The sequence below is a fragment of the Lepidochelys kempii genome, chromosome 1 (assembly GCF_965140285.1).
Source record: "Lepidochelys kempii isolate rLepKem1 chromosome 1, rLepKem1.hap1, whole genome shotgun sequence".
NCBI classification, from domain to species: Eukaryota; Metazoa; Chordata; order Testudines; family Cheloniidae; genus Lepidochelys; species Lepidochelys kempii.
The window spans coordinates 270505878-270526988 of NC_136380.1; the positions used below are offsets into that span (position 1 = coordinate 270505878).

General features: G+C 44.0%; 1 protein-coding gene across 1 annotated transcript in view; it reads right to left on the reverse strand.

Annotated features, from left to right (window-relative positions):
• PLXNC1 (plexin C1) overlaps positions 1-21111 on the reverse strand; it is a 94012-nt gene that overhangs the window by 41053 nt on the left and 31848 nt on the right. The window contains exons 8-10 of the mRNA XM_073327529.1: positions 19539-19638; positions 19339-19422; positions 5517-5656 (exon numbers count right to left, since the gene is read on the reverse strand). Coding sequence (XP_073183630.1) covers positions 5517-5656; positions 19339-19422; positions 19539-19638 — 324 coding nt within the window. The remainder of the gene's footprint in view (positions 1-5516; positions 5657-19338; positions 19423-19538; positions 19639-21111) is intronic.

Consider the following 21111-nt stretch of genomic DNA (forward strand, 5'->3'; position numbering starts at 1 on the left):
CCTTTAGTGTTGGAGAGTCACAATTTCTTGAGAGCCAACAGGTAGTCCAGGATTACTGGTAGGGTGCCTGTATAATGGGCGACGCCTTCAGGTTGGTACCATATCTGGAATCTTTTCTATTTTTGCAGATAGGTAAGACGAGTAGTTCCTTTCCTACTGTGTAACAGCACCTCCTATACCTCCTCAAAGCAAGATGTGTCCATGTGCTGGCACCACAAAGGAGCCATGCTTTGAGCTGGAAAACCCACAGATTGGGATGGAGAGGGCATCTCTCGTTCTGTGACAGGTGATAAGGAGTGACTGGAAGAGTCATCAGTGGATATAATGCCCCAGCTGTGACAGATAAGGGTACTATGTCTATCTGGGCCATGTGAGAGCAATCAGTATGATGTTTTCTTTTTCTCTTTTTACTTTCAACAGGACTTTCAGTAATAGAGGGAATGGGGAAAAAGGCATAAAGAAGGCCCCTGTCCCATGGAAGAAGAAGAGCATCTCCCATGGAGTGTAGTCCAATCCCTGCACTGGAACAATAATGTAGACATTTCTTGTTCTGGTAAGTAGTGAACAGGTCTTTGCTACTGTCCCCCACTGTCAGAATATGTCACCGACTATCTCCCATTCGTGGTCATGTGGGAATTTGCAGCTGAGACTGTCCGCCGTTGTATTGTGTACCTACTGGGAAGTAGGTAGGCTGCTGATATTAGGATATTGTGGGAGTTGCCTTTGTGCACAGGGAAAGAGACCTGGCGCCTCCCTGCCAGTTTATGAAATACATGCAGGCCATGTTGTATATCATGACCCTTGTGTGCATGTCTCTGATCAGCAGGAAGAAGTGAGTGTGTTGCTGCCTCTTCTGAGTTTGAGCGGGTTGATGTGAAGGCATGTCTCTGCTGGAGACCATTTGCCCTCTATCGTGCAACCATTGAGATGTGCGCCCCATCCTATGAGGGATGCATCAGTGGTCAGAAGTAGAGATGGGGAAGACTGAACAAATCAGATTCCCATACAGACATTTACTGGGTCCTTCCACCAGTCTAAGGATTATTTGACCCTGGTGAGCATCGATACAAGTTTGCTTATGTTGTCTCTCTTCGGCCTGTAAACCAAACTGAATCATGCTTAGAGGCATCTCATGCATAGTCTGACCCGAGCAATAACCGAAGTGCCTATGGCCACGTGCCCCAGGAGCTGTAGGTAACGTCTGGCTGAAATCTGGGGGCTGGATTGTACTGTCTCTATCAACGAGGACAGACGGTGGAATCTGTGATGTGAGAGCAGCGTCTTCACCTGAACAGAGTTGAGGATGGCTCCTATGAATTCTAACATCTATACATGTGTTAAGGTTGACTTTTGTTTGTTGCTCTACAGGCCCGGATTCAGAAACAGATCCAGAGTGCTTTGAGTGATTCATTGGGCTTCTGTGAAGGACCATGCCCTGAGAAAGCAGTCTTCCAGGTAAGGATAAATCAGGATGCCCTTAAAGTGTCAGTGGGCTGCCACTACCAAAAGGACCTTGGAGAATACCCTGGGGGTCGATGAGAGGCTAAATGGGAGTACTCTGTACTGGTAGTGGTCCTGGCCCAGCATGAATCTGAGGTAATGTCTGAGACTCAGTATGACAGAAATGTGGAAGTAGGCATCTTGAAAGTCAAGGGCTGAGAACCCATCTCCTTTATCTAATGCTGGAATAATCATTGATAGGGTAACCATCTTGAATTTCTGTGCTTTGATGTATTTGTTGAGCGCTCTGAGGTTCAGTATGGGTCTCCAAGCTCTCTTTTTCTTTGGTATCAGGAAGTAGCAAGAGTAGAAGCCTTTGCCTCTGAGATGTATGGGCACAGGTTCTATGGCTCCTACGTTGAGGAGATGGTTTACCTCTAGATGTAGTAGATTCTCAAGAGAAAGGTCCCTGAAGAGAGACAGGGAAGGGTGTTTGGAAAGGGAGTGGGAGGAGAAATGAATGGCATTTCCATTCTGGACAATCTCCAGTACCCATTTGTCAGAGGTTATCTGTTCCCATGTGCTGTGGAATGGGGAGAGATGGTCTCCAAAGGGATGGGCGAGGTTTTCCAGTTTGAGATGGCGAGGAGAGTGTTCTACGGGCACCTCGACCAACCCATCAAAACTGCCACTTCACAGTGGAGGGCTGAGATAAAGTCAGTTGGGGTCCCGATTACTTTCGCCTGGGGAACCTTGGTTTCTTCCTCTGTGGTCATAAGATCTTTGAGAGGAGTCCTGAAATGCATACTGCACTGATCAGGGCTTGAATGGTGGTGGAGGACTGTACTTTCTTTTATAGATGGGAGTATAGCTCCCAAGGGATCGATAATCCTTCAGCGTGTGGAGAGACATGTCAGTCTTCTCTGCGAATAACTTTTTTCCTCAAAAGGAAGATCCTCCACCGTGGTTTGAACTTTTCTAGGGAAGCTGGACAAATGAAGCCACAAAGCCCGTTTCATCACAACAGCCGTGGAAATTGATCATGCTGCTATGTCAGCCGCATCTAACACAGACTGGAGGGACATCTTAGCCAACTGTTGGCCCTTGTTAATTATGGTTTTGAATTGGTCCTTATGAGAATCAGGGAGTGTGTCAATAAAGGAACAGAGTTTTTTGTAGTTCTGATGGTCATATTGTGCTAGCAAGGCTTGGTAGTTTGCTACATGGAACTGGAGGGTGGCTGATGAGTATGCTTTCCTGCCAAACAGCTCTAAATGTTTCCAGTCCCAATCATAAGGAGTGGACTTAAACTGGTGCTGTCGGTGCTTAGCATTAACGGCATCCACAATGATGGAATTGGGAGGCGAGTGGGGAAAAAAGAAATTCTGTGTCCTTTGCCGGCACGTAATACTTTTTGTCCACCCTCTTGCCCATTGGTGGGACAGATGTTGGGGTCTGCCATAAGAATCTGGCAGGGTCTAGTATGGCCTCATTAAACAGGAGGGCCATTCTGGAGGAGGTGGAAGAATGTAAAATGTCCACCAGTTTGTGATGGGACTTTGTCACTTCTTCATGTAATGGTATTTGTAGGGCTTCTGCCACCCTCCTGTGATAAGTCCTGGAATAACTTGAAATCATCCGCCATCAATGGTGGTGGGGGTGAGGGGTGGATCACCATCTCATCTGGTGAGGATGATGAGAGATGGGCTTGGGAGTGACTTCTTCTTCCACCTCTGCCTCAATGTCTTCCCCTTGTCCTGGGGGTTCAGAAGCCCTCGAAGCCACAGCTGAAGAAGGGTGTTTCCTTGCTTGTTGGTATGCCACGCTGGAGTCATGGAAGGTTTGCTGCCTCTGAGCCTTTCAAGAGTCCCAATATGGCCATTGTGGTGGGTAGGGGCCTGGCGGTTGTTAGCATGGATGGCCAAACCAGGGAGACAGTGGATCAGGGGGGCGATACACCTGATGCCCATAGTGAAATTGGGCCCAGTATGGCAAGTGAGAAGAGCATTGGGAACCAGTCTCTTCCTTCTCACTTTCTAACTCCAGTGATAATGGTGGTGCATGGCAAGGATGGCGGTGAACCCGGAGCTCTAAGTGAGCAAGGTCCCTGGGCTCCAGTACTAAGTAAGGGTGAATCCAGTGCATTGGACACCGAAAGATCCGTCCACACACTGAAAATCAGGCGGTGCCGATGGTGTAGGTATTGGCAGTGGTTGTCAGTGCCGAGCGGCTTGCACTGATGGAGTCAGGGATGTGGATCTGGCCACAATGTCCATCGGTGCCACGTGCACTGGAGTCAGTACCAGTGCAGATGTCCATACTGACTGAGCCTTCCCTGGGGCAGATCTTCTGTGTCTTCCACACTTCTACAGTACCGGTGTTTCTTTGCTCATGTCCACTGGGTCCTTGGGCAGTCCAGCTTGTTCTGTTGGCTTGGTACCATGCATGCCCTGGGTACCAGTTTTAGCTAACTTCCGTGCCATCGGTACCGATTATATTGATGGAGCCGGGGATTGTTTTCAGCTCTATCTGGGCTCGCTACAGGGACTCACAAACCTTCTCTTAGTGGTCCTGTGAGTGGCTAATCTCTCTGGGCTCACTTCCCTATGACATAGAAAGCTGCAGTGAGAGTTCCCGCTGGGATTCTGGGGGTTGAAGGGCCGACTCCATGAGCAGGAGTTTAAGCCTTAAATCTCTCTTTCCTGGACCTGGGCTTCAGTTGTTGGCACAAGTCACACTTTTGTGGAATGTGCTTTCCCCCAGGCAGTGAACGCACTGTGAGTGTCCGACAGTTACTGGGATAGATTCCTTGCAACTGAGGCCCTTTTTGAAGCATGGAGAGCCGGCATACATTTGTCCTGGGGGGTTCCCCCCAACAGGGTTGGCAGGAACCAAACCCTTTTTTCTTCATTTTTCTTTCTTCTTATTTATTTTTTTTTTAGTCAAAGCCAAATAAAATGCAAACAAGGAAAGAAAGTAAAAAAGGTTTCAAGGGAAGCTAAAATTAGCAAATCTAAAGGGAGTTAACAATCTGTGAAAGGACTGCTTTAGCTATGTCTCTAGCCAAGGGTGGTTGAGAAGGAACTGAGGAGGGTCACCCACGCATGCTGGCTGGCCTCACGGCAGGCAAGGAGCAACACATGCGCAGGCAGGACGGACTGCTACCAAAGGTCCCTGATCAGCAGCGCAGGGACACAGACACACCTACAGTGAAGCACCCACCGGGATACTACTTGAAGAAGAAGGGGGAGGAGGAGACGGCAGATAGTCAGCTGAATAAAGTTGCTGTGTGCCACAAAATAATCCCAGTACCCAAACACTGCACTGTGGCTATATGCTGAAGTGCGTAATGCAATGTCAGGTTTCCATTGCACAATTAGCACGCATCTCTCTGGGCCTCTGAAGTGACTCTTCAAGATTGGGTATCACTAATCTAGGGTAATCTAGTCTATTCACTAAGGGTTACACTGTGCAATTCTTCTTCACATTGGTGAACAGGCACTTACACAAACAGTCCCACTGAGCACTGCACAGTCTATGCACTCCGTTGTCACTGAAGTCTCCAGTACCAGCAGAGTTCTGAAGCATGGCTGGGATTTGTTGGGGTGGGTCAAAACATGGCTGAGGCATTCCTATGCCCCAACTATTTTCTACCTGCTGCAAGGCCCAGAGGGGCAATGGCACCGGAGTGCAAGATAGGGAAGCCTTCAGAACATCCCTTACTAGTACCAAGGGCTGAACTAGGATCACTCTGGCAGCTCCAGGATCCAGAATGAGACTTGCTCCTCCCATCTACCCATACCATCCCTTCGGCTGTGCACTAATGCAGGGCTGTATTTCCTCCATTGTTTTCAGTGGGAGTTGAGAGTCACAGCACCTTACAGGATGTGTTCAGCACTTGGCTAATTAAGGGATCATTAACGTAAATAACGGGCCACCTTTTGTCCTTGACTGTAAGTCAATGAGAGTTGCATACCTGCCTGCGCATCTAAAGGCAAAATTTGGCTCTGGGGTATGTGTGTAATTTTCAATGTACTAAAAATATACACATAAATATTTGTATTATTTGGACTCACTTGTCTTGTTTGCAGCCACTGGTTCCAGTCAACACCATTGTAATGTTTGATGCTTCGCTAAAGTTTTCTCCTTTGACTACCACGTCCCTTTTACCTAACACTGATATCCATAAAGGTTCTATGGAAATACTGCGGATAGGCTATTGGAAACAAAATAAAATCTGGTTAAAAAACAAGCTATCAAAAAAAAAAGAACATTGAGCTATGCATTTAAAATATTTTTAAATGAATCAGAATTCATCTTTCTTTTTAATTGTTAACATATTTGAATCCGATCCTGAGAGGTGATGAAAACCACAACTCCTTTTCAAGTCTTCTAATTTTAGCAGTGTTAACGTTTGCATTTCTACTGAAATAAAACTACCAACAGGAAGCGCAATCTAACATATTGATAGATATGTATCGCAGAAATCCACTTTAAAATGCAGCTTTATATGTTACTGTTCAACAATTCAGAAAAAGCACAACCTGAAACAATACCTCTGATCACTGAAAGAGTTCAGAGAAACAAACTGTAACTCTAGCCAATGTCTTGAAAATGGTATGGCTGGCTAGAATTCTAGAATGAAAAGACAAGAAACAGGATAAAGCTGGATTCACTGGACACTTTTTAAAGCCATACACAGGTTTTTGAGTACTATATAGCCACAATTCAAGGAAAAGTAATTTACATGTGCATCTTCCTGTGTATAAAAATGACAATATGTGTGGTGATGTCCCAATAGCTAGCCAGTCATGTTTTAAAGAATCATAGAATCATAGACTTTAAGGTCAGAAGGGACCATTATGATCATCTAGTCTAACCTCCTGCACAACGCAGGCCACAGAATCTCACCCACTCACTCCTGTAACAAACATCTAACCCTATGTCTGAGCTATTGAAGTCCTCAAATCGTGGTTTAAAGACTTTGAGGTGCAGAGAATCCTCCAGCAAGTGACCCGTACCCCACGCTGCAGAGGAAGGCGAAAAACCCCCAGGGCCTCTGCCAATCTGCCCTGGAGGAAAATTCCTTCCCGACCCCAAATATGGCGATCAGCTAAACCCTGAGCATGTGGGCAAGACTCACCAGCCAGACACCCAGGAAAGAATTCTCTGTAGTAACTCAGATCCCACCCCATCTAACATCCCATTCCAGGCCATTGGGCATATCTACCGCTAATAGTTGAAGATCAATTAATTGCCAAAATTAGGCTATCCCATCATATCATCCCTTCCATAAACTTATCAAGCTTAGTCTTGAAGCCAGATATGTCTTTTGCCCCCACTGCTTCCCTTGGAAGGCTGTTCCAGAACTTCACTCCTCTGATGGTTAGAAACCTTCATCTAATTTCAAGTCTAAACTTCCTGACGGCCAGTTTATATCCATTTGTTCTTGTGTCCACATTGGTACTGAGCTTAAATAATTCTTCTCCCTCCGTGGTATTTATCTCTCTGATATATTTATAGAGAGCAATCATATCTCCCCTCAGCCTTCTTTTGGTTAGGCTAAACAAGCCAAGCTCTTTGAGTCTCCTTTCATAAGACAGGTTTTCCATTCCTCAGATCATCCTAACAGCCCTTCTCTGTACCTGTTCCAGTTTGAATTAATCTTTCTTAAACATAGGAGACCAGAACTGCACACAGTATTCCAGATGAGGTCTCACCAGTGCCTTGTTTAACGTTACTAACACCTCCTTATCTCTACTGGAAATACCTCACCTGATGCATCCCAAGACCACATTAGTTTTTTTCACAGCCATATCACATTGGCAGTTCTTGGTCACCCTGTGATCAACCAATACTCCGAGGTCCTTCTCCTCCTCTGTTACTTCCAAGTGATGTGTCCCCAGTTTATAACAAAAATTCTTGTTATTAATCCCTAAATGCATGACCTTGCACTTTTCACTATTAAATTTCATTCTATTAAAAAGAAACATGGCCAATTTTAATAGTCACACTTCTTTCTGGACTTTTTATTTTTACTTACTATTGTTACAAAAATAACATTTTCTCTAATTATTTCAGTTTGTTTATTTGGTGCATTTGACAGCAGAGTGTGTGTAGTTAGTTTAGCTGTTTCCACTGTATTATAATCAGTTAGTTTCCTCTGTGTGCATTATTCACCTAACAGGGGTGAGAAAAAAATATCTAAAAATATAGGAAAGTATGACTCTAAAACCACAAACTGGCTGGGGCCTTCAAGGGTAAATGATTTTTAACTATTTTTTAAAAGTTAGTTTTATTACAAGTTTAAAATGACCCATTAGGATTTCGAGTTTTGTGATTATCCAGATTTTTAATGAGTTTGTTTGTGGGCACACCCATTGACACACTCCCTTGCCCGATTTAGAGCTTGGTTCAGCATGGCTGCTGAAATATCGAAAGCTTCTACCACGTGTTCTCCAGCTCATTTTATGCACATATGTCTAGAAAACATGGCTAATTTATTCTATGAGAGCACACTGTGTTCATTATGATTTGCTGCTTCCCCTCTCTATTCTCAGAGCAGTGTCATTCACACCAGTGTTTCCTCTAATTTTTTATGTTCATGTGCGGAATGAATTTTGTTATGTGCACCGATATGAAGGCGATGTGTGACACATCGCCTTCATATTGGTGCACATAACAAAATTCATGTGGTGGGGGTGTCTCTCAAGAGTTTGCTGGATTCACCTCCCACTTCCTGGGTGCATTTCCTGACAATACTGCTTTTGAATTAACTCGGTATATGCATACAGTAAACATGTCAATAACACAGACAACACATAATGTTCACAAATCGCTACAGGCAACTCAAAATCCGTCACAGATGTTTATAAAAATTAACTGCCCAAAACCTCTGTTATGGGAGAGTTAAGGTTACCCATTGGTGCCTCATGCCCATCCAGAATATCAAGTTCAGCTCCACTAAAATCTCTGAAGATCAGGAAATGAAGAGTTAAGATAAATGCCGCCACTCCCCCTCCCCACAATGCAACCTTAACTGTGCCACCGTGGCACTGGCAATTGTTTAGTAGGGGTGATGCCATAATAAGTAGACACAAAGAACAGCTAAGAGAATGAGACACTGTTTTTGTGCTGTGGTTAGTTCCAGATTTGAATGGCAGCATTTACCTGCATGCATTCCAGCTGTGTTCACTTTGTCGTGTCTATCTGTGCTGAACAACTGTGGGATTATTTGGGGCAGGTTGGTATAGCCATTACTGTGTAGAAGAAGAGGTGTACATGTGCTGTCAGGTAGGCCTTATTTCAGCACTGAGTTCCACAGGTTGTGTCAAGAGCGGTGCACAGGGGTCTTCTTGTCACAGGGACTGTTAGAAGTCCAGTGGCATTCATGACTGTGCTCTCCAGGGCTAAGTGAAGGCAATGTCTCGAAGGGAATCCTGAAGGCCAGGGAAAAGGAGTGGGAACATTTAGCAAGTGTGGGCTGGTTTGTGTGGCACAGGCTCAATGTTTGGGTGTAAGTAGCTCCTGTCTGCTGTTATACCAATAAAATAAAAACCAGCAGGATCTTATTAAAGGGGAAAAGGCAAAATACCACATTTATTGTGAATACAGAAAGAATCATAGTAAGCAGTTAGTTATAGCTATAGCATTCCATTCAATCTCATATTTATTCACACATTCATTCATACACACACACACACAGAGGTTCTGCAAGGTTGTTATCATAGTTACCAGCCTTAGAGTTGCTCATGCCAAGCCACTGGCCAGGTGGCCTGGACATGAGGAGGGAGCAGGGCCTTGTCAGATGCTCATCTGATGCTCCTGGAAGTTGGTTTGCAGAATCAGACCCCAAAGTTCTCACTTTCTAGAGTCCATTTTTATAGGAATTTCTTCCTATGCCAGTCTATGGGAATTGCTTCATCATGCTGTTGCTGAATCAATCAGCAGATGGCACATTCCTGACAGCTCCGTGCTGCCAGATGTTATCCTGTTCTTTGGTTCTCCCATTCTTGAGGGTGTTGGGTGGATTCCAGTCTGCCCTCCGGGGGTCCTCTGGCTATTTCCACTTGACGCCTTCTTCAGCTGATGGACACTGGATTCTTAGGCTGGCACCTCCCTGATCATTCAGTTATTATCCACACCAAGCATCCATCCACATACATCCTCTATCTCTATTTTAATCACAATTGTTAACAAAGCGAGATGAATACAACAAAAGGGAGGGGAGTCTCTGGGTGCTGTTTCTGTTGTTACAGAGTATTGCTTTGAGTCTCTCTCTGTGTGAGTAGTTGTTGTTACAAAGAATTGCTTTGAGAACAGACTCTGTCTTAGAATGTACTAACACAATTAGCAGCTTGCAAGTTTCACACATAGAGGGAGAGAAACAGTACCAAAGACCAAGAGACCTCTTAACCAGTAATACCCTGGAATTCAAACCATGGGGAATCAAACTCATTTGTGACTTTAATACAGAACTTCTTTAATATGATCCAACATAATCCCCCTTTTGACACTAAGATTTATAATCATCAGTGTCTCTTTCTATGTAGCCTATTCAAGAGAAGGTACTGTGAGGCAATTTGAGTTTGTGATTTCAATTCATCCCACATACATGATCCTAGTGATGTATCTTTACTACAAGGTTCTGGGGCAACAGGCAGGTGAGGCACACCCACTTTTGAGGAGTCCATTCGGTACAACCTCTAGTATCCAATAGCTTTCCTCCCTCCCCAGCCCACTGGCTCGAGGTCCAGAGTAGCCAGAAGGATCCCATGTGTAATATGGGGAGTGGACTAACCTTCAATACCTTTGCCTCCATGGACTGTTGGTGTGCAATTCTGACAACAATTTCTCCCATTAACAAATCTGGTTTTACAATACTGGAAACGTATTGCATCCATTCATATTGATAAGTGTCAAACAATGATCTCTTTCTTTGTTTTAACAAATGCATCAAACCCTTAATATTTCCCAGTATGACCCAGAACATTTTGTGTTCCAAAGTAGCTAGGGCAAGTATCTGCATTTCAGTGCATCCCATAGCTATGGCTGTGTAGTTTCCTATTTCTAAATTTTTTCTTATGCATAAGCCATGTGGTAGTATTAAGCCATTGCCAAAGATTCCATCGGGCTTTTTAGGTTACCCCGACCAATTTGGACCAAGTCTACATTGGCATGTACTTGTTTTTGTATCAGGCTGGCCTGTAGCTTGGACAGAGAGCTTAATTTATTTTTAATTACCTGCAGGTCTGCAGTATTTTTTTTTTAAACACACAACAATGCTAGCAACAAGACAAGACAAAACATAGAACACAAAACACAATTTCTATTGTGACAGTATATTCATGGTATTGGGTTGCTCTTCAGCTGGCATCAGCTTTTCCTGATTTTCTGAAGGACAAAAGAACATGTTTCTACCCCTTTTTGGGGTGGCAGATTATTGCTTCAAATATTTCTTTTACAAATACCCTTGCTGATTGCAGGCAAAACAGAGGAATTACCCCCATATTTTCCTGTTTTTTTGTTCTATAGGCAGGCCATGTTTCAATGGCTTCTATCTTTTAAGGGTTATGGGGAAATTATCCCACTGTTTAGTTATTAAATCCATGAGGTGGGGTACCTCAGTTTTCCTTCTTATACAGCAGACCAAGTTTATAACGTTTTTCCTGCTGTGTTAAGCTTTAAGTTTATTTACAGGTAATAGCTGAGAAGCATCATTACCATATGATCTTAAAGGATTTTTCCAAAAATTATACACACTATACATTGTTACAGGGGTACTTATTAACATTAAATTTATGTAAATTCTCTTGTTATCCCATGCCTTTTTTTTAGATAATTTGTTTGCTGACCAGGTATGTCCTTTATCTGCAGCTCCTTTGTGCTGCTAGTTCTTTCCTTCCTTTATCATTTAGGTCATTTGCATTTTCACAGACGCTTCCTGCTTTTGGATTTAAAGCCATCAGCAGCTCAGAGACTCTATCTTAAAAGGGACACAATCAACTTTCACCAGAGTTTTGATCACTTTTTTAACTCCTCCTTCCAAAACACACAGCAATCTGAAAAAGAAAACCCAACCTATTGTGGCTCCCTTTGGAGCCCTAATAGCATTTTAATTAAGTCACATGGTATGTTTGCATTTCTTTTGCCCCTTCTACAATATACCCTGCACATGTTCTGGGGCAAATGCACATTCTGAAGTGAGCTATAGCTCACGAAAGCTTATGTTCAAATAAATTGGTTAGTCCCTAAGGTGCCACTAGTACTCCTTTTCTTTTTGCGAATACAGACTAACACGGCTGCTACTCTAAAACCGATTCCTTCCATAGTTTAACTTCTATAACATTATCCATATCAATTTTTACATAAGGTGTAACTATTTCTTTTTTTTTGCTTACAGAGTTTTCATGTACCTTTATCAAAGTGACAGTCTGATTACTCAGAGCCATTTTAAGACTCAGTGTTTCTAACATTGCTTCTTTTTGTTTTGCGCACCTCACCCCTGCTGTTGCTTCAGAGGAGCACTCTTTTTTAATTTCTTCTTATTTATTTATTTACTACAGCTCTCATCTGCTATTTTGTTACAAAACAAACAAACTCCAGAATTTTTTTTGTATTCTCCTGATTTTGACTGCCCTGCTGCAGCCGCAACTTAAAAACATTTTAAATTTTGTAAAGCATTGAGTTACCTCTTAAGAGTTAAATGCCAAATCCCAAAGCCAAACAACACTAATCACCTCTGTCTGGCAAAAAGGTCTTTCAGTTTTGCAACTTTGAATTAAAGAATCAAATGGATTTTTAGTGGCATTATTTAAAACAAAAACAAAACCAGTTGGTCCTTAGAACTTTATATATTTACACACACACAGATAGATACATACATATTTTCCATTCCTTAACATCCCTTCCACACTGCTCTGTCTTTTACATCTTACATTCCCTCTATACATTTGAGGCAGTTAAGTTCCAATAATGTCTCTTATGTTCTTTTAGCAAATTTGACTAAATTGTCCATAGTCAAATGATTTTAATCAGATAGTTTATTTTTGCCTGGCTAATTTACAGACATTCCTTTGGAAAAGGGCCCATTTTTCCTTCAGAATGGCTGCAAAGAAACCAAGAATGCTCTCTCTAACCCTTTTCCTTTTTAACATTTTCACAAAGTTTAGCTGCTTAATTCCCTCCAGCCTCTGCAGAGTTAACTTTTTCACTCTCTTTTCTCTTTGTAATTATGCCTGGGGGTGCCCTACATAGGACCTTCTCCCCCTTCACCTGCTGTAATGGCTACTACCTGTTTAGAGGCAAAGCCCAATTTTTGTCTCAGACTCTTAATTAGTGATTCACAACGACTATGTTTTGCAGGTGCTCTGCCCTGCTTCAAGGTTAATTTCTTTACCATACCTTGGAGCACATGATTCTCTTTCAATTTTCTCAGAGGCTTTAGCTTGGTCTGCCAGGAATCTTTCTCTCTTTTTGCATTCCTGGAGAGCCTTTCACTATTTTCAGCTGACTTTGGGTATTTGTAGCCAGCACCTTCCAATTGTCTGCTCCTTTTCTGTTTGTGCCTTTTCCTCTTTATATGAAGACAAGTGGAGGTAAGAATCCTTACATGCCTCCCACAACAACCAAATTGCTGCTGCATCTCTTTTGGCAGCACTAGAAGGTTTGTATATGAGGATATACTGAGCCAATCTATCCTCTAGGTCCGAAATAGTGCAGACATCAGCTAGGGCTTGTTTAGTCCAAGGACTGTGCCCAAATTTTTGAAGGATTTGTTTAAAAGGTGTAATTTCTTTAACAAAAGGTGAGGTTGGAGTTCCTTCTGACTCCATTCCTCCCTCTGATACTGGCTTACTCTGTTTTCTTTTAAACATCTTAACATGGATATTTCAATCTCTTTGTCACTCCTGGTATTACTTAGCAAGTGACACAGCCTAGATTCTGAAATCATAGCTTATCAAATTTCCTTGTCACACCTGGCACAGGTCAGCGAGTGACACAGCCTAGATTCTCTGAACCTGCTACTCCTTATTCCAGCAAGTAGCTTAGCCTGGCCCTTAGGCCTTCTTGCTGCCCCTGATACCTCAGTGAACAATAGGACTTAGTGACAGGTTTCAGAGTAACAGCCGTGTTAGTCTGTATTCGCAAAAAGAAAAGGAGTACTTGTGGCACCTTAGAGACTAACCAATTTATTTGAGCATGAGCTTTCGTGAGCTACAGCTCACTTCATCGGATGCATGCCGTGGAAACTGTAGCAGACTTTATATATACACAGAGAATATGAAAAAATACCTCCTCCCACCCCACTGTCCAGCTGGTAATAGCTTATCTAAAGTGATCATCAGGTGGGCCATTTCCAGCACAAATCCAGGTTTTCTCACCCTCCACCCCCCCACACAAATTCACTCTCCTGCTGGTGATAGCCCATCCAAAGTGACAACTCTTTACACAATGTGCATGATAATAAAGTTGGGCCATTTGGCCAGCAGGATAGTGAGTTTGTGTGTGTGGTTTTTGGGAGGGGGGCGAGAGAACCTGGATTTGTGCAGGAAATGGCCCAACTTTATTATCATGCACATTGTGTAAAGAGTTGTCACTTTGGATGGGCTATCACCAGCAGGAGAGTGAATTTGTGTGTGGGGGGGTGGAGGGTGAGAAAACCTGGATTTGTGCTGGAAATGGCCCACCTGATGATCACTTTAGATAAGCTATTACCAGCTGGACAGTGGGGTGGGAGGAGGTATTTTTTCATATTCTCTGTGTATATATAAAGTCTGCTACAGTTTCCATGGCATGCATCCGATGAAGTGAGCTGTAGCTCACGAAAGCTCATGCTCAAATAAATTGGTTAGTCTCTAAGGTGCCACAAGTACTCCTTTTCTTTTTGCGAATAGGACTTAGGTTTAGTAATCGTAGCTTAATCTATACACTTTCCCCTGCTACCTTCCCGGAGGCCAGCAGGTCTGGTTAACCTGTTCTTCCCTGCTACCTTCTCGGAGAGACTCAAAGCAATACTCTGTAACAACAGAAACAGCACCCAGAGACTTCCCGCCCTTTTGTTGTATTCATCTCGCTTTGTTAGCAATTGTGATTAAAATAGAGACAGAGGATGTATGTGGATGGATCCAACACTGCTACACCTAACATAAACCCAAGTTTTGCCTTAGCAAGGAGAAGGTATTAGACATTGCCCGACAATGCCCATGTGCTCTGTTCTCAGCGAGTTCTGCAGTGTCAGTAGGGGTAGAGCACTAGTACTGTATGCGTGTCATTGGTGTGTTGGAAGGTCACTCTAAAAGAGCAGGTGAGGTTGTGTTGAGGGGTGATATAGACTTCAATTCTGCATTTCCTGGTTTTCTGAAGTTTAAGTTCACATTACATTAATTCTTAATTTTATGATTCCAGAGATTTTAATGTAGCTGAACTCGATGTCCTGGAAGAACATGAGGCACCATGCGGCAATCTTAACGCAACATTTGTTTGTTTGTTTTTGGGGGGGAGAAAGGGGGAGGTGTTCGTTCTGTTTTAATAACAATTTATCAGCTTCTCCATTTACCACAGCCCAGTTCTTCCTCTCCACTGCCTCTGGCTCCTTGGCCACAAAATGCACTGGTTGTATACTACCGCCTTCACTGCCTCTACAAAGTCTCCTTGTCTCCCTTATCTCTGCCAGTCCAGCACAGCCAGGTCCTCCCTATGGAGGGCTAAGCACCAGTGAGTGTGTGTGTGAGGTGGGGGGTGGAGGGCAGCAAGTGTTGAAGAGCTGGGTAGAGGATGCAGGTACTAACACTGAGTCACCGGGGACATGTTTTGAAGGGGGGACAAGAATTGGGAGTGTAGATGTTGGGAAGTTTGGGGGGCAGGGCTGAAGACCACCCTACATCCCCCAAGACATGGCTCTGACCCCCTCCCCTTCTCTCCTACACTGCTCTGGCTTCCCCTTCTTCCCTAGAAGCAGCAGCACTGGTGGGGAAGGGTGAGCCTGGAGCCTCTTCCCCACTGCTAGAGGCATCGTGGAGGGAAGGAGTCCCTTGATCAAGGAGCACCGGAGGGAAGAGGTGCCTCTAAGCCCCTCCCCTGGCCTAGTAGAGCAGCCATGGGAGGAACTTTTGAGGGACGGGGATTGTTGTAGGGCAGTGGGGTGGGAGTGGGGGAGATCACCAATGGCTCCACTTCCCTTCTCCTCCAAGTATGTCACTGGAGTGGAAGGTACCCAACTTCCCTCCATTATGGCTCTGCTCTGTCAGTGCTTCTGAGCTCCCAGAGGGCAATGGCCCTTTTCAGGATGACTTCTTGTTCATCAAGTATATATAGAAAAATGACATTTCTCAAAACCCAGTTTTTCATCAAAGTTCTAGTCATTGGACTGGCTCTTTAACCACAGTATCCGGATAACTCCTTATATTAATAAAGGTTGTCATCTATGGGTGCATTGCCACTGTGTGGCTGAGCCAGAGCACAACCCTAAGGGGAGATGGTTAGCAAATGTACAGAACCCCCACCCTCCAAGGCTCTAATTCCCTGTATTCACTAGCTCTGCATAAAAAAATTATAAAAATCTGAAAATGTTATGAGCAGCTCATGTTAGGGAACTGTGTATCAGAAACCTCTGGACCCAATGACCTAGCAACTTGCTTTCCTCTGATCACACTCAGTCCCATTATTCAGAAAACAGCTGAAGAGCATGAGTCATGGTCACATTACCCCAGCTGCTTAATAGAGCCTTTCATCTTCCCTCTATTCAACAAATGCTAATTTCCTTGACAATACTTCTAAAGTAAAATCCAAGTCTGCATGGGGATTTTAGAGCACTTCAAAATATCAGCTCTTAAAGCATAAACTTTGGTCTCAGGGCAAAAGGCTTGAGCTGACCAGGAGTTCTAAACGTAACCCTCAACAGCTTTTGAAATATTGCTTCTATGAAGGGACAGAGAGTACTGTGCCCTAGCGGAGATAAATCTTGAGTGGCTCAGATCAGTGTGCAAAGGATTAGAGTCATAGCTTGAGTGCCAGGTGTGTGCAAGAAACATTATAAAAACCAGGTGATTTTGAAAACATATAATTTTTAGGAGGTCTGTAAATCAGGAATGCTTTGCTCAAATGACCCCAAGTTTGAACCAGTAACTCTATCCCACAGTCCAATGAAGCACAGTTTTCAAGACAATCCAAGTCAGCATGTGGATTTTTAAAGCACTTAGAATAGTCATCTTTTAAACAGTGACTTTAAACTTAAAATATAATGCAGGGCCTGATTCTCCATTACTCTATTCCTGCAATTTGTGCATGGCCAGAGGATAGTGGGGAACCCTGATGCTTTAAGCTATGGCACTTCCCATATTCAGGGTCTTTGGCACAGGCCTCTCTGACCTCTCAAGTTAGAGCAGCTTCAGGGATGCTTTAATTTACACCCTGAATACCTGGGAAGCAGAGAATAATTACAGAGCAGTAGATGCTGGCTATACCCACATCATGCCAACAACCAATGTCCTACACCTGGAAGTGGGAGCAGAGCTAGTGTAAAGTCCTTATGCCAGCTCTAAACTGGCTGGGGAGGTCCTCTTCACAGGGAACAGTCTCAGTGAGCCATTTATACCCCACTGAGATCCCTTTACGTTGCCAAAGCAGCATAGAAGGACATTCACAAAACTGAGTAACAAGCCCCATTAGAAAGTAGGATTTCTCTAAGTTTCATTTTACTGCTGACACATAAGAAAGGTGGGTGCAAGTTCAGCAGGGAAAAGGAGCTCACATTAAAGGCATGTAGGATACTTCATTTAAATTATTTCTTATTAAAAACTAGAAATCATCAAACAGAAAGATGCTTAACGTGTCATTGAAAAATAATGCTTTTCCTGGGCTAAATGGCATTGGCTTCCTCACTGAACACAGAATCAAATTAAAAGATTTAGTGCTGATATTCAGAGCTCTGAACAGTGCTGACCCAAGCTACTTGGGCGACTGCTTCTCTACATGACCCCGGTTGCCCACAACACCTGAGTTTCTCTGGAACAATGAAACTATGATCTCGTGAATGTGGAAGAGACAGATGTGTCAGCAGTCAGCCTCATGTCTAGATCAGTCACTTCTGCATCAGAACACCACAGCTAACTTCCCCACTTTGCACATGCAAAACTCATTTCTTCAACTCAGCTGAATGAGAGACTCCCAGCAACAACAGGGAGGAAAACAGGAAAGAAAGAGTGATATTTTTAAACTCTTTGTAAGGCGCTCAGCTACCACACTGATGAGTGCAGTATAAATACCTAGAGAGATACACAAAGAGAGGGAGCTTGCTGACTGAGCTGCAGGACTTGGAGATATTTAGCCACATCTTTAGCTGGTGTACGTCAGCACATGGCCAATGACTTTGATGGAGCTACACCAGTTTACACCAATTGGTGATCTTGCCCACTCTGATTTGAATGGCATAATGCCTCAACTGGTGCTGAGGGAAGTGTCCTGGGTAAAAGGCTTTTGCTGCATCTTGGAAGGTGTAGACAGCATTGACCCATAATAGGTCAGCTGGTTCATGGGCTGTAAAGAAGCACAGTCCCCTACCTCAGCCCACTAGATACAGACCTCAGAGCAGTACTGGCCATCCTGCCTCTACCCTTGCAGCCCAGCCAAATTATGGCTGTGCCCTGTGTGGATCGGCAATGGGTAGAGGGTTTCTTGTGGCCTTTCCCCCTTTCTAATGCTCCTATGCCGGTCCAACCACTGTTTGACCCTAAAGTTCTAAAGCCAAAGTAAAAATTCCAAACTTCAGGATAAAAGAAAAAGCAGGATTTCAGCTGCAGTTTAAAAACCCATTTAATGTTTCAATCGAGTCTAAACAATATCTGCCTTTCCATTGCTTTTTAATGCTTCAACAGCTTTGTCCATCACTGTGTCTCCAAGATAAGGCATGTGGGAGAAAGCCATCTTTCAACAATTCCAACCATTTACCAATTCCACATTAATGCACTTGGAAACGAGGCATAGAGGAGTTTGCTCTGTTCTCTCTGCAGTGCTAACACTCTATGCACACATCAACTCCAAAATATTAATGTTCAGAAGTGTACATACTACAGTCCCATTTTTCTGTTTGAAAAACAAAAGTGATCTTATTATTCCATACAAAAACTTCACCATCAAGCCTAGCAGCTGGATTGAGAGGTAACTCATCTTGATGTATAAGGAATTAGGTGGACATATCCGGAGAAGTAGAGAGAAGAATACTATATTCCCCCTTAGCATCTATTTATAGCAGCCATGCTATCTTGCAGAAAATGAGAAACCAAATAGGTAGCAACTTTCTGTGTACCTATTATCCATCAATCAACCCCTCTTCAATACCTATTTCTCTTCTGACACCTACAGTAAATCAGCAAACCACTGATGGCTAAGCTGAGTAGCACCAACTGATTCTGTTTATTTAATTTTATCAAACATTTAAGATGGTTTGGAACCATCAAGAAAGCGAGAATGGTCTTGTGGTTAAGGCACTTAGGGCACTGGAGATCTGAGTTCAGTTTCTGGTTCTGCCACAGAATCCTCCTGTGACTTTGCACAAGTCATTTAATCTCTTTGCCTCATTCTCCATTTGTAAAGTAGGGCTGGTAATACTTCCTACCCACCCTTTGTCTATGTACTTTGTACGGTGTTTGAGGGAAGTACTATATCTTTCTATGTATATGTACAACACCTAGCAGAATGGAGCCCGAATCCTGGTTTGTGCCACTAGGCACTATTTAATATAAATAAAAATAATGAAAAACAAGCCTGTGCAATAATTATATAACCAATTAATTCTCTTATAATTACCCTTGCCTTCCTTCCAACCTTCCCTCCTTTAATCTGAGCTTTTCCCCGATCAATTTGTGCATCATTTACATCTGTCTAAAAATGTTAGCTAACCTCTGACATCTGTGTAGTAGCGTTCGTTTGGGAAGCAGTAGTGGCTGGCACATTCCCTTGTTTGTCAATCAGATGACAATCATCCTGAAAAAGTCAAAACATTCTGTCACATCAAAATGAACAGGAAACATACATTTGCTCAAATATTAAAAAATGTACCACAGAAAATGTTAAGTTCTATATAGCCCAAAGAATTTTACCTGAACTTGCCCAGAACCATCAGGCTTGCAGGCAACAAAGGGAGAGATGTGCTTTATTTCACACAAGGCACAAACACCAGTGCTGATACATCTTGAGCAACTGGCAATACATAAAACAGATAGCTTGCATCAAATATAGGGATTAAGCAAACACGTTAAAAGAAATACATTTGTGAACATGAAATTTCAAGTTATGCAAAAAGTACAAACCTAGCAGAACAACACTGTAAATCTTTCAACGACATTAAAATGAGCAACACACTTATCCGTATTATAATCTCCAGTAGGTCCCGTGTTCTACTCACCAAGGAGAAAGAAGAGAGGCTCCCTTCCCTATCTCAGTGTTTATTACAGTCAGAAAAGGAAAAGTGTTGATTGGGGGTATAGGAACACAGGACACAGAACTGGAAGGGACCTCCTTGGATCATTAAATCAGGTCCCCTGCTATCGCAGGCAACCCTGTCATAAATATAATCTTGTTCATAATCTGCCCACATCCTGTGTGAGTAACTCCCACTGCTCTCAGTAAGAGTTTTCAGTGGAAAATAAGCCCAGAATATGGTGCTAAAGAATGGATGTGTAGATATAAATGCCCCTCAGGTTTCAATATTACTATTATTTCATTAGGTGTTACTTTCTGCTGTTAACATCACAACATATGACATCCCTGCTTTAATAGCAGCAAACACCTAAAGACAGAGGTGGGCAAACTACTGCCTACGGGCCACATCTGACCCGCGGGACCGTCCTGCCCAGCCCTTGAGCTCCCGGCCGCGGAAGCTAACCCCTCCCCAGCTGTCCCCCCTCCCCCGCAGCCTCAGCTCACCACACCGCCAACGTTGTGGCCTGCCGCTCCTGCGGGGCAGCGCGGCTGTGTAGCTGGGTCCGGCCAGGCCATGTGGCTGAGAGCTTCTGCTCCTCTGAGCGGCATGGTAAGGGGGCGGGAAGCAGGGGGGTTGGATAAGGAGCAGGAGGTCCCGGGGGGCAGTCAGGGGACAGGGAGCAGTTGGATGGGGCGGAGGTTTGAGGTGGGTCATGGGACGGGGAACAGGAGGGGTTGGATGGGGGAGGGTCCTGGGGGGTGGTTAGGGGCGGGGGTGTGGATAGGGGTCGGGGCAGTCAGGAAGCACGGGGGTTGGATAGGGGGTGGGGTCCCAGGAGGGGGCGGTCAGGGGACAAGGAGCAGGGTGGTGGTGGATGGATTGGGGGTTCTGAGGTGGACAGTCAGGGGGTGGGAAGTGAAAGGGGGCAGATAGGGGGCAGGAGCCAGGCTGTTTGGGGAGGCACAGCCTTCCCGACCCTTCCATCCATAGTTTTGCAACCCCAATGTGGCCCTCGGGCCAAAAAGTTTTCCCACCCCTGCCTTCAGATGAACTTCACACACTTTTCTGGGTCTTCTGTATCCATTCATCCAGGTTAGACCATGGGAGGGTACAGCATGGTCCTCAGCCCTTACACAGGTAAAATGTCCGCTGATTTCCAGGTTACAGCCTTTATTATTTCAGTGGGAGCTAGCATTGTTATAACAACTCTCCTATAGCTGCCAGGGGCTTATAAGAAATATCTCTTTTTA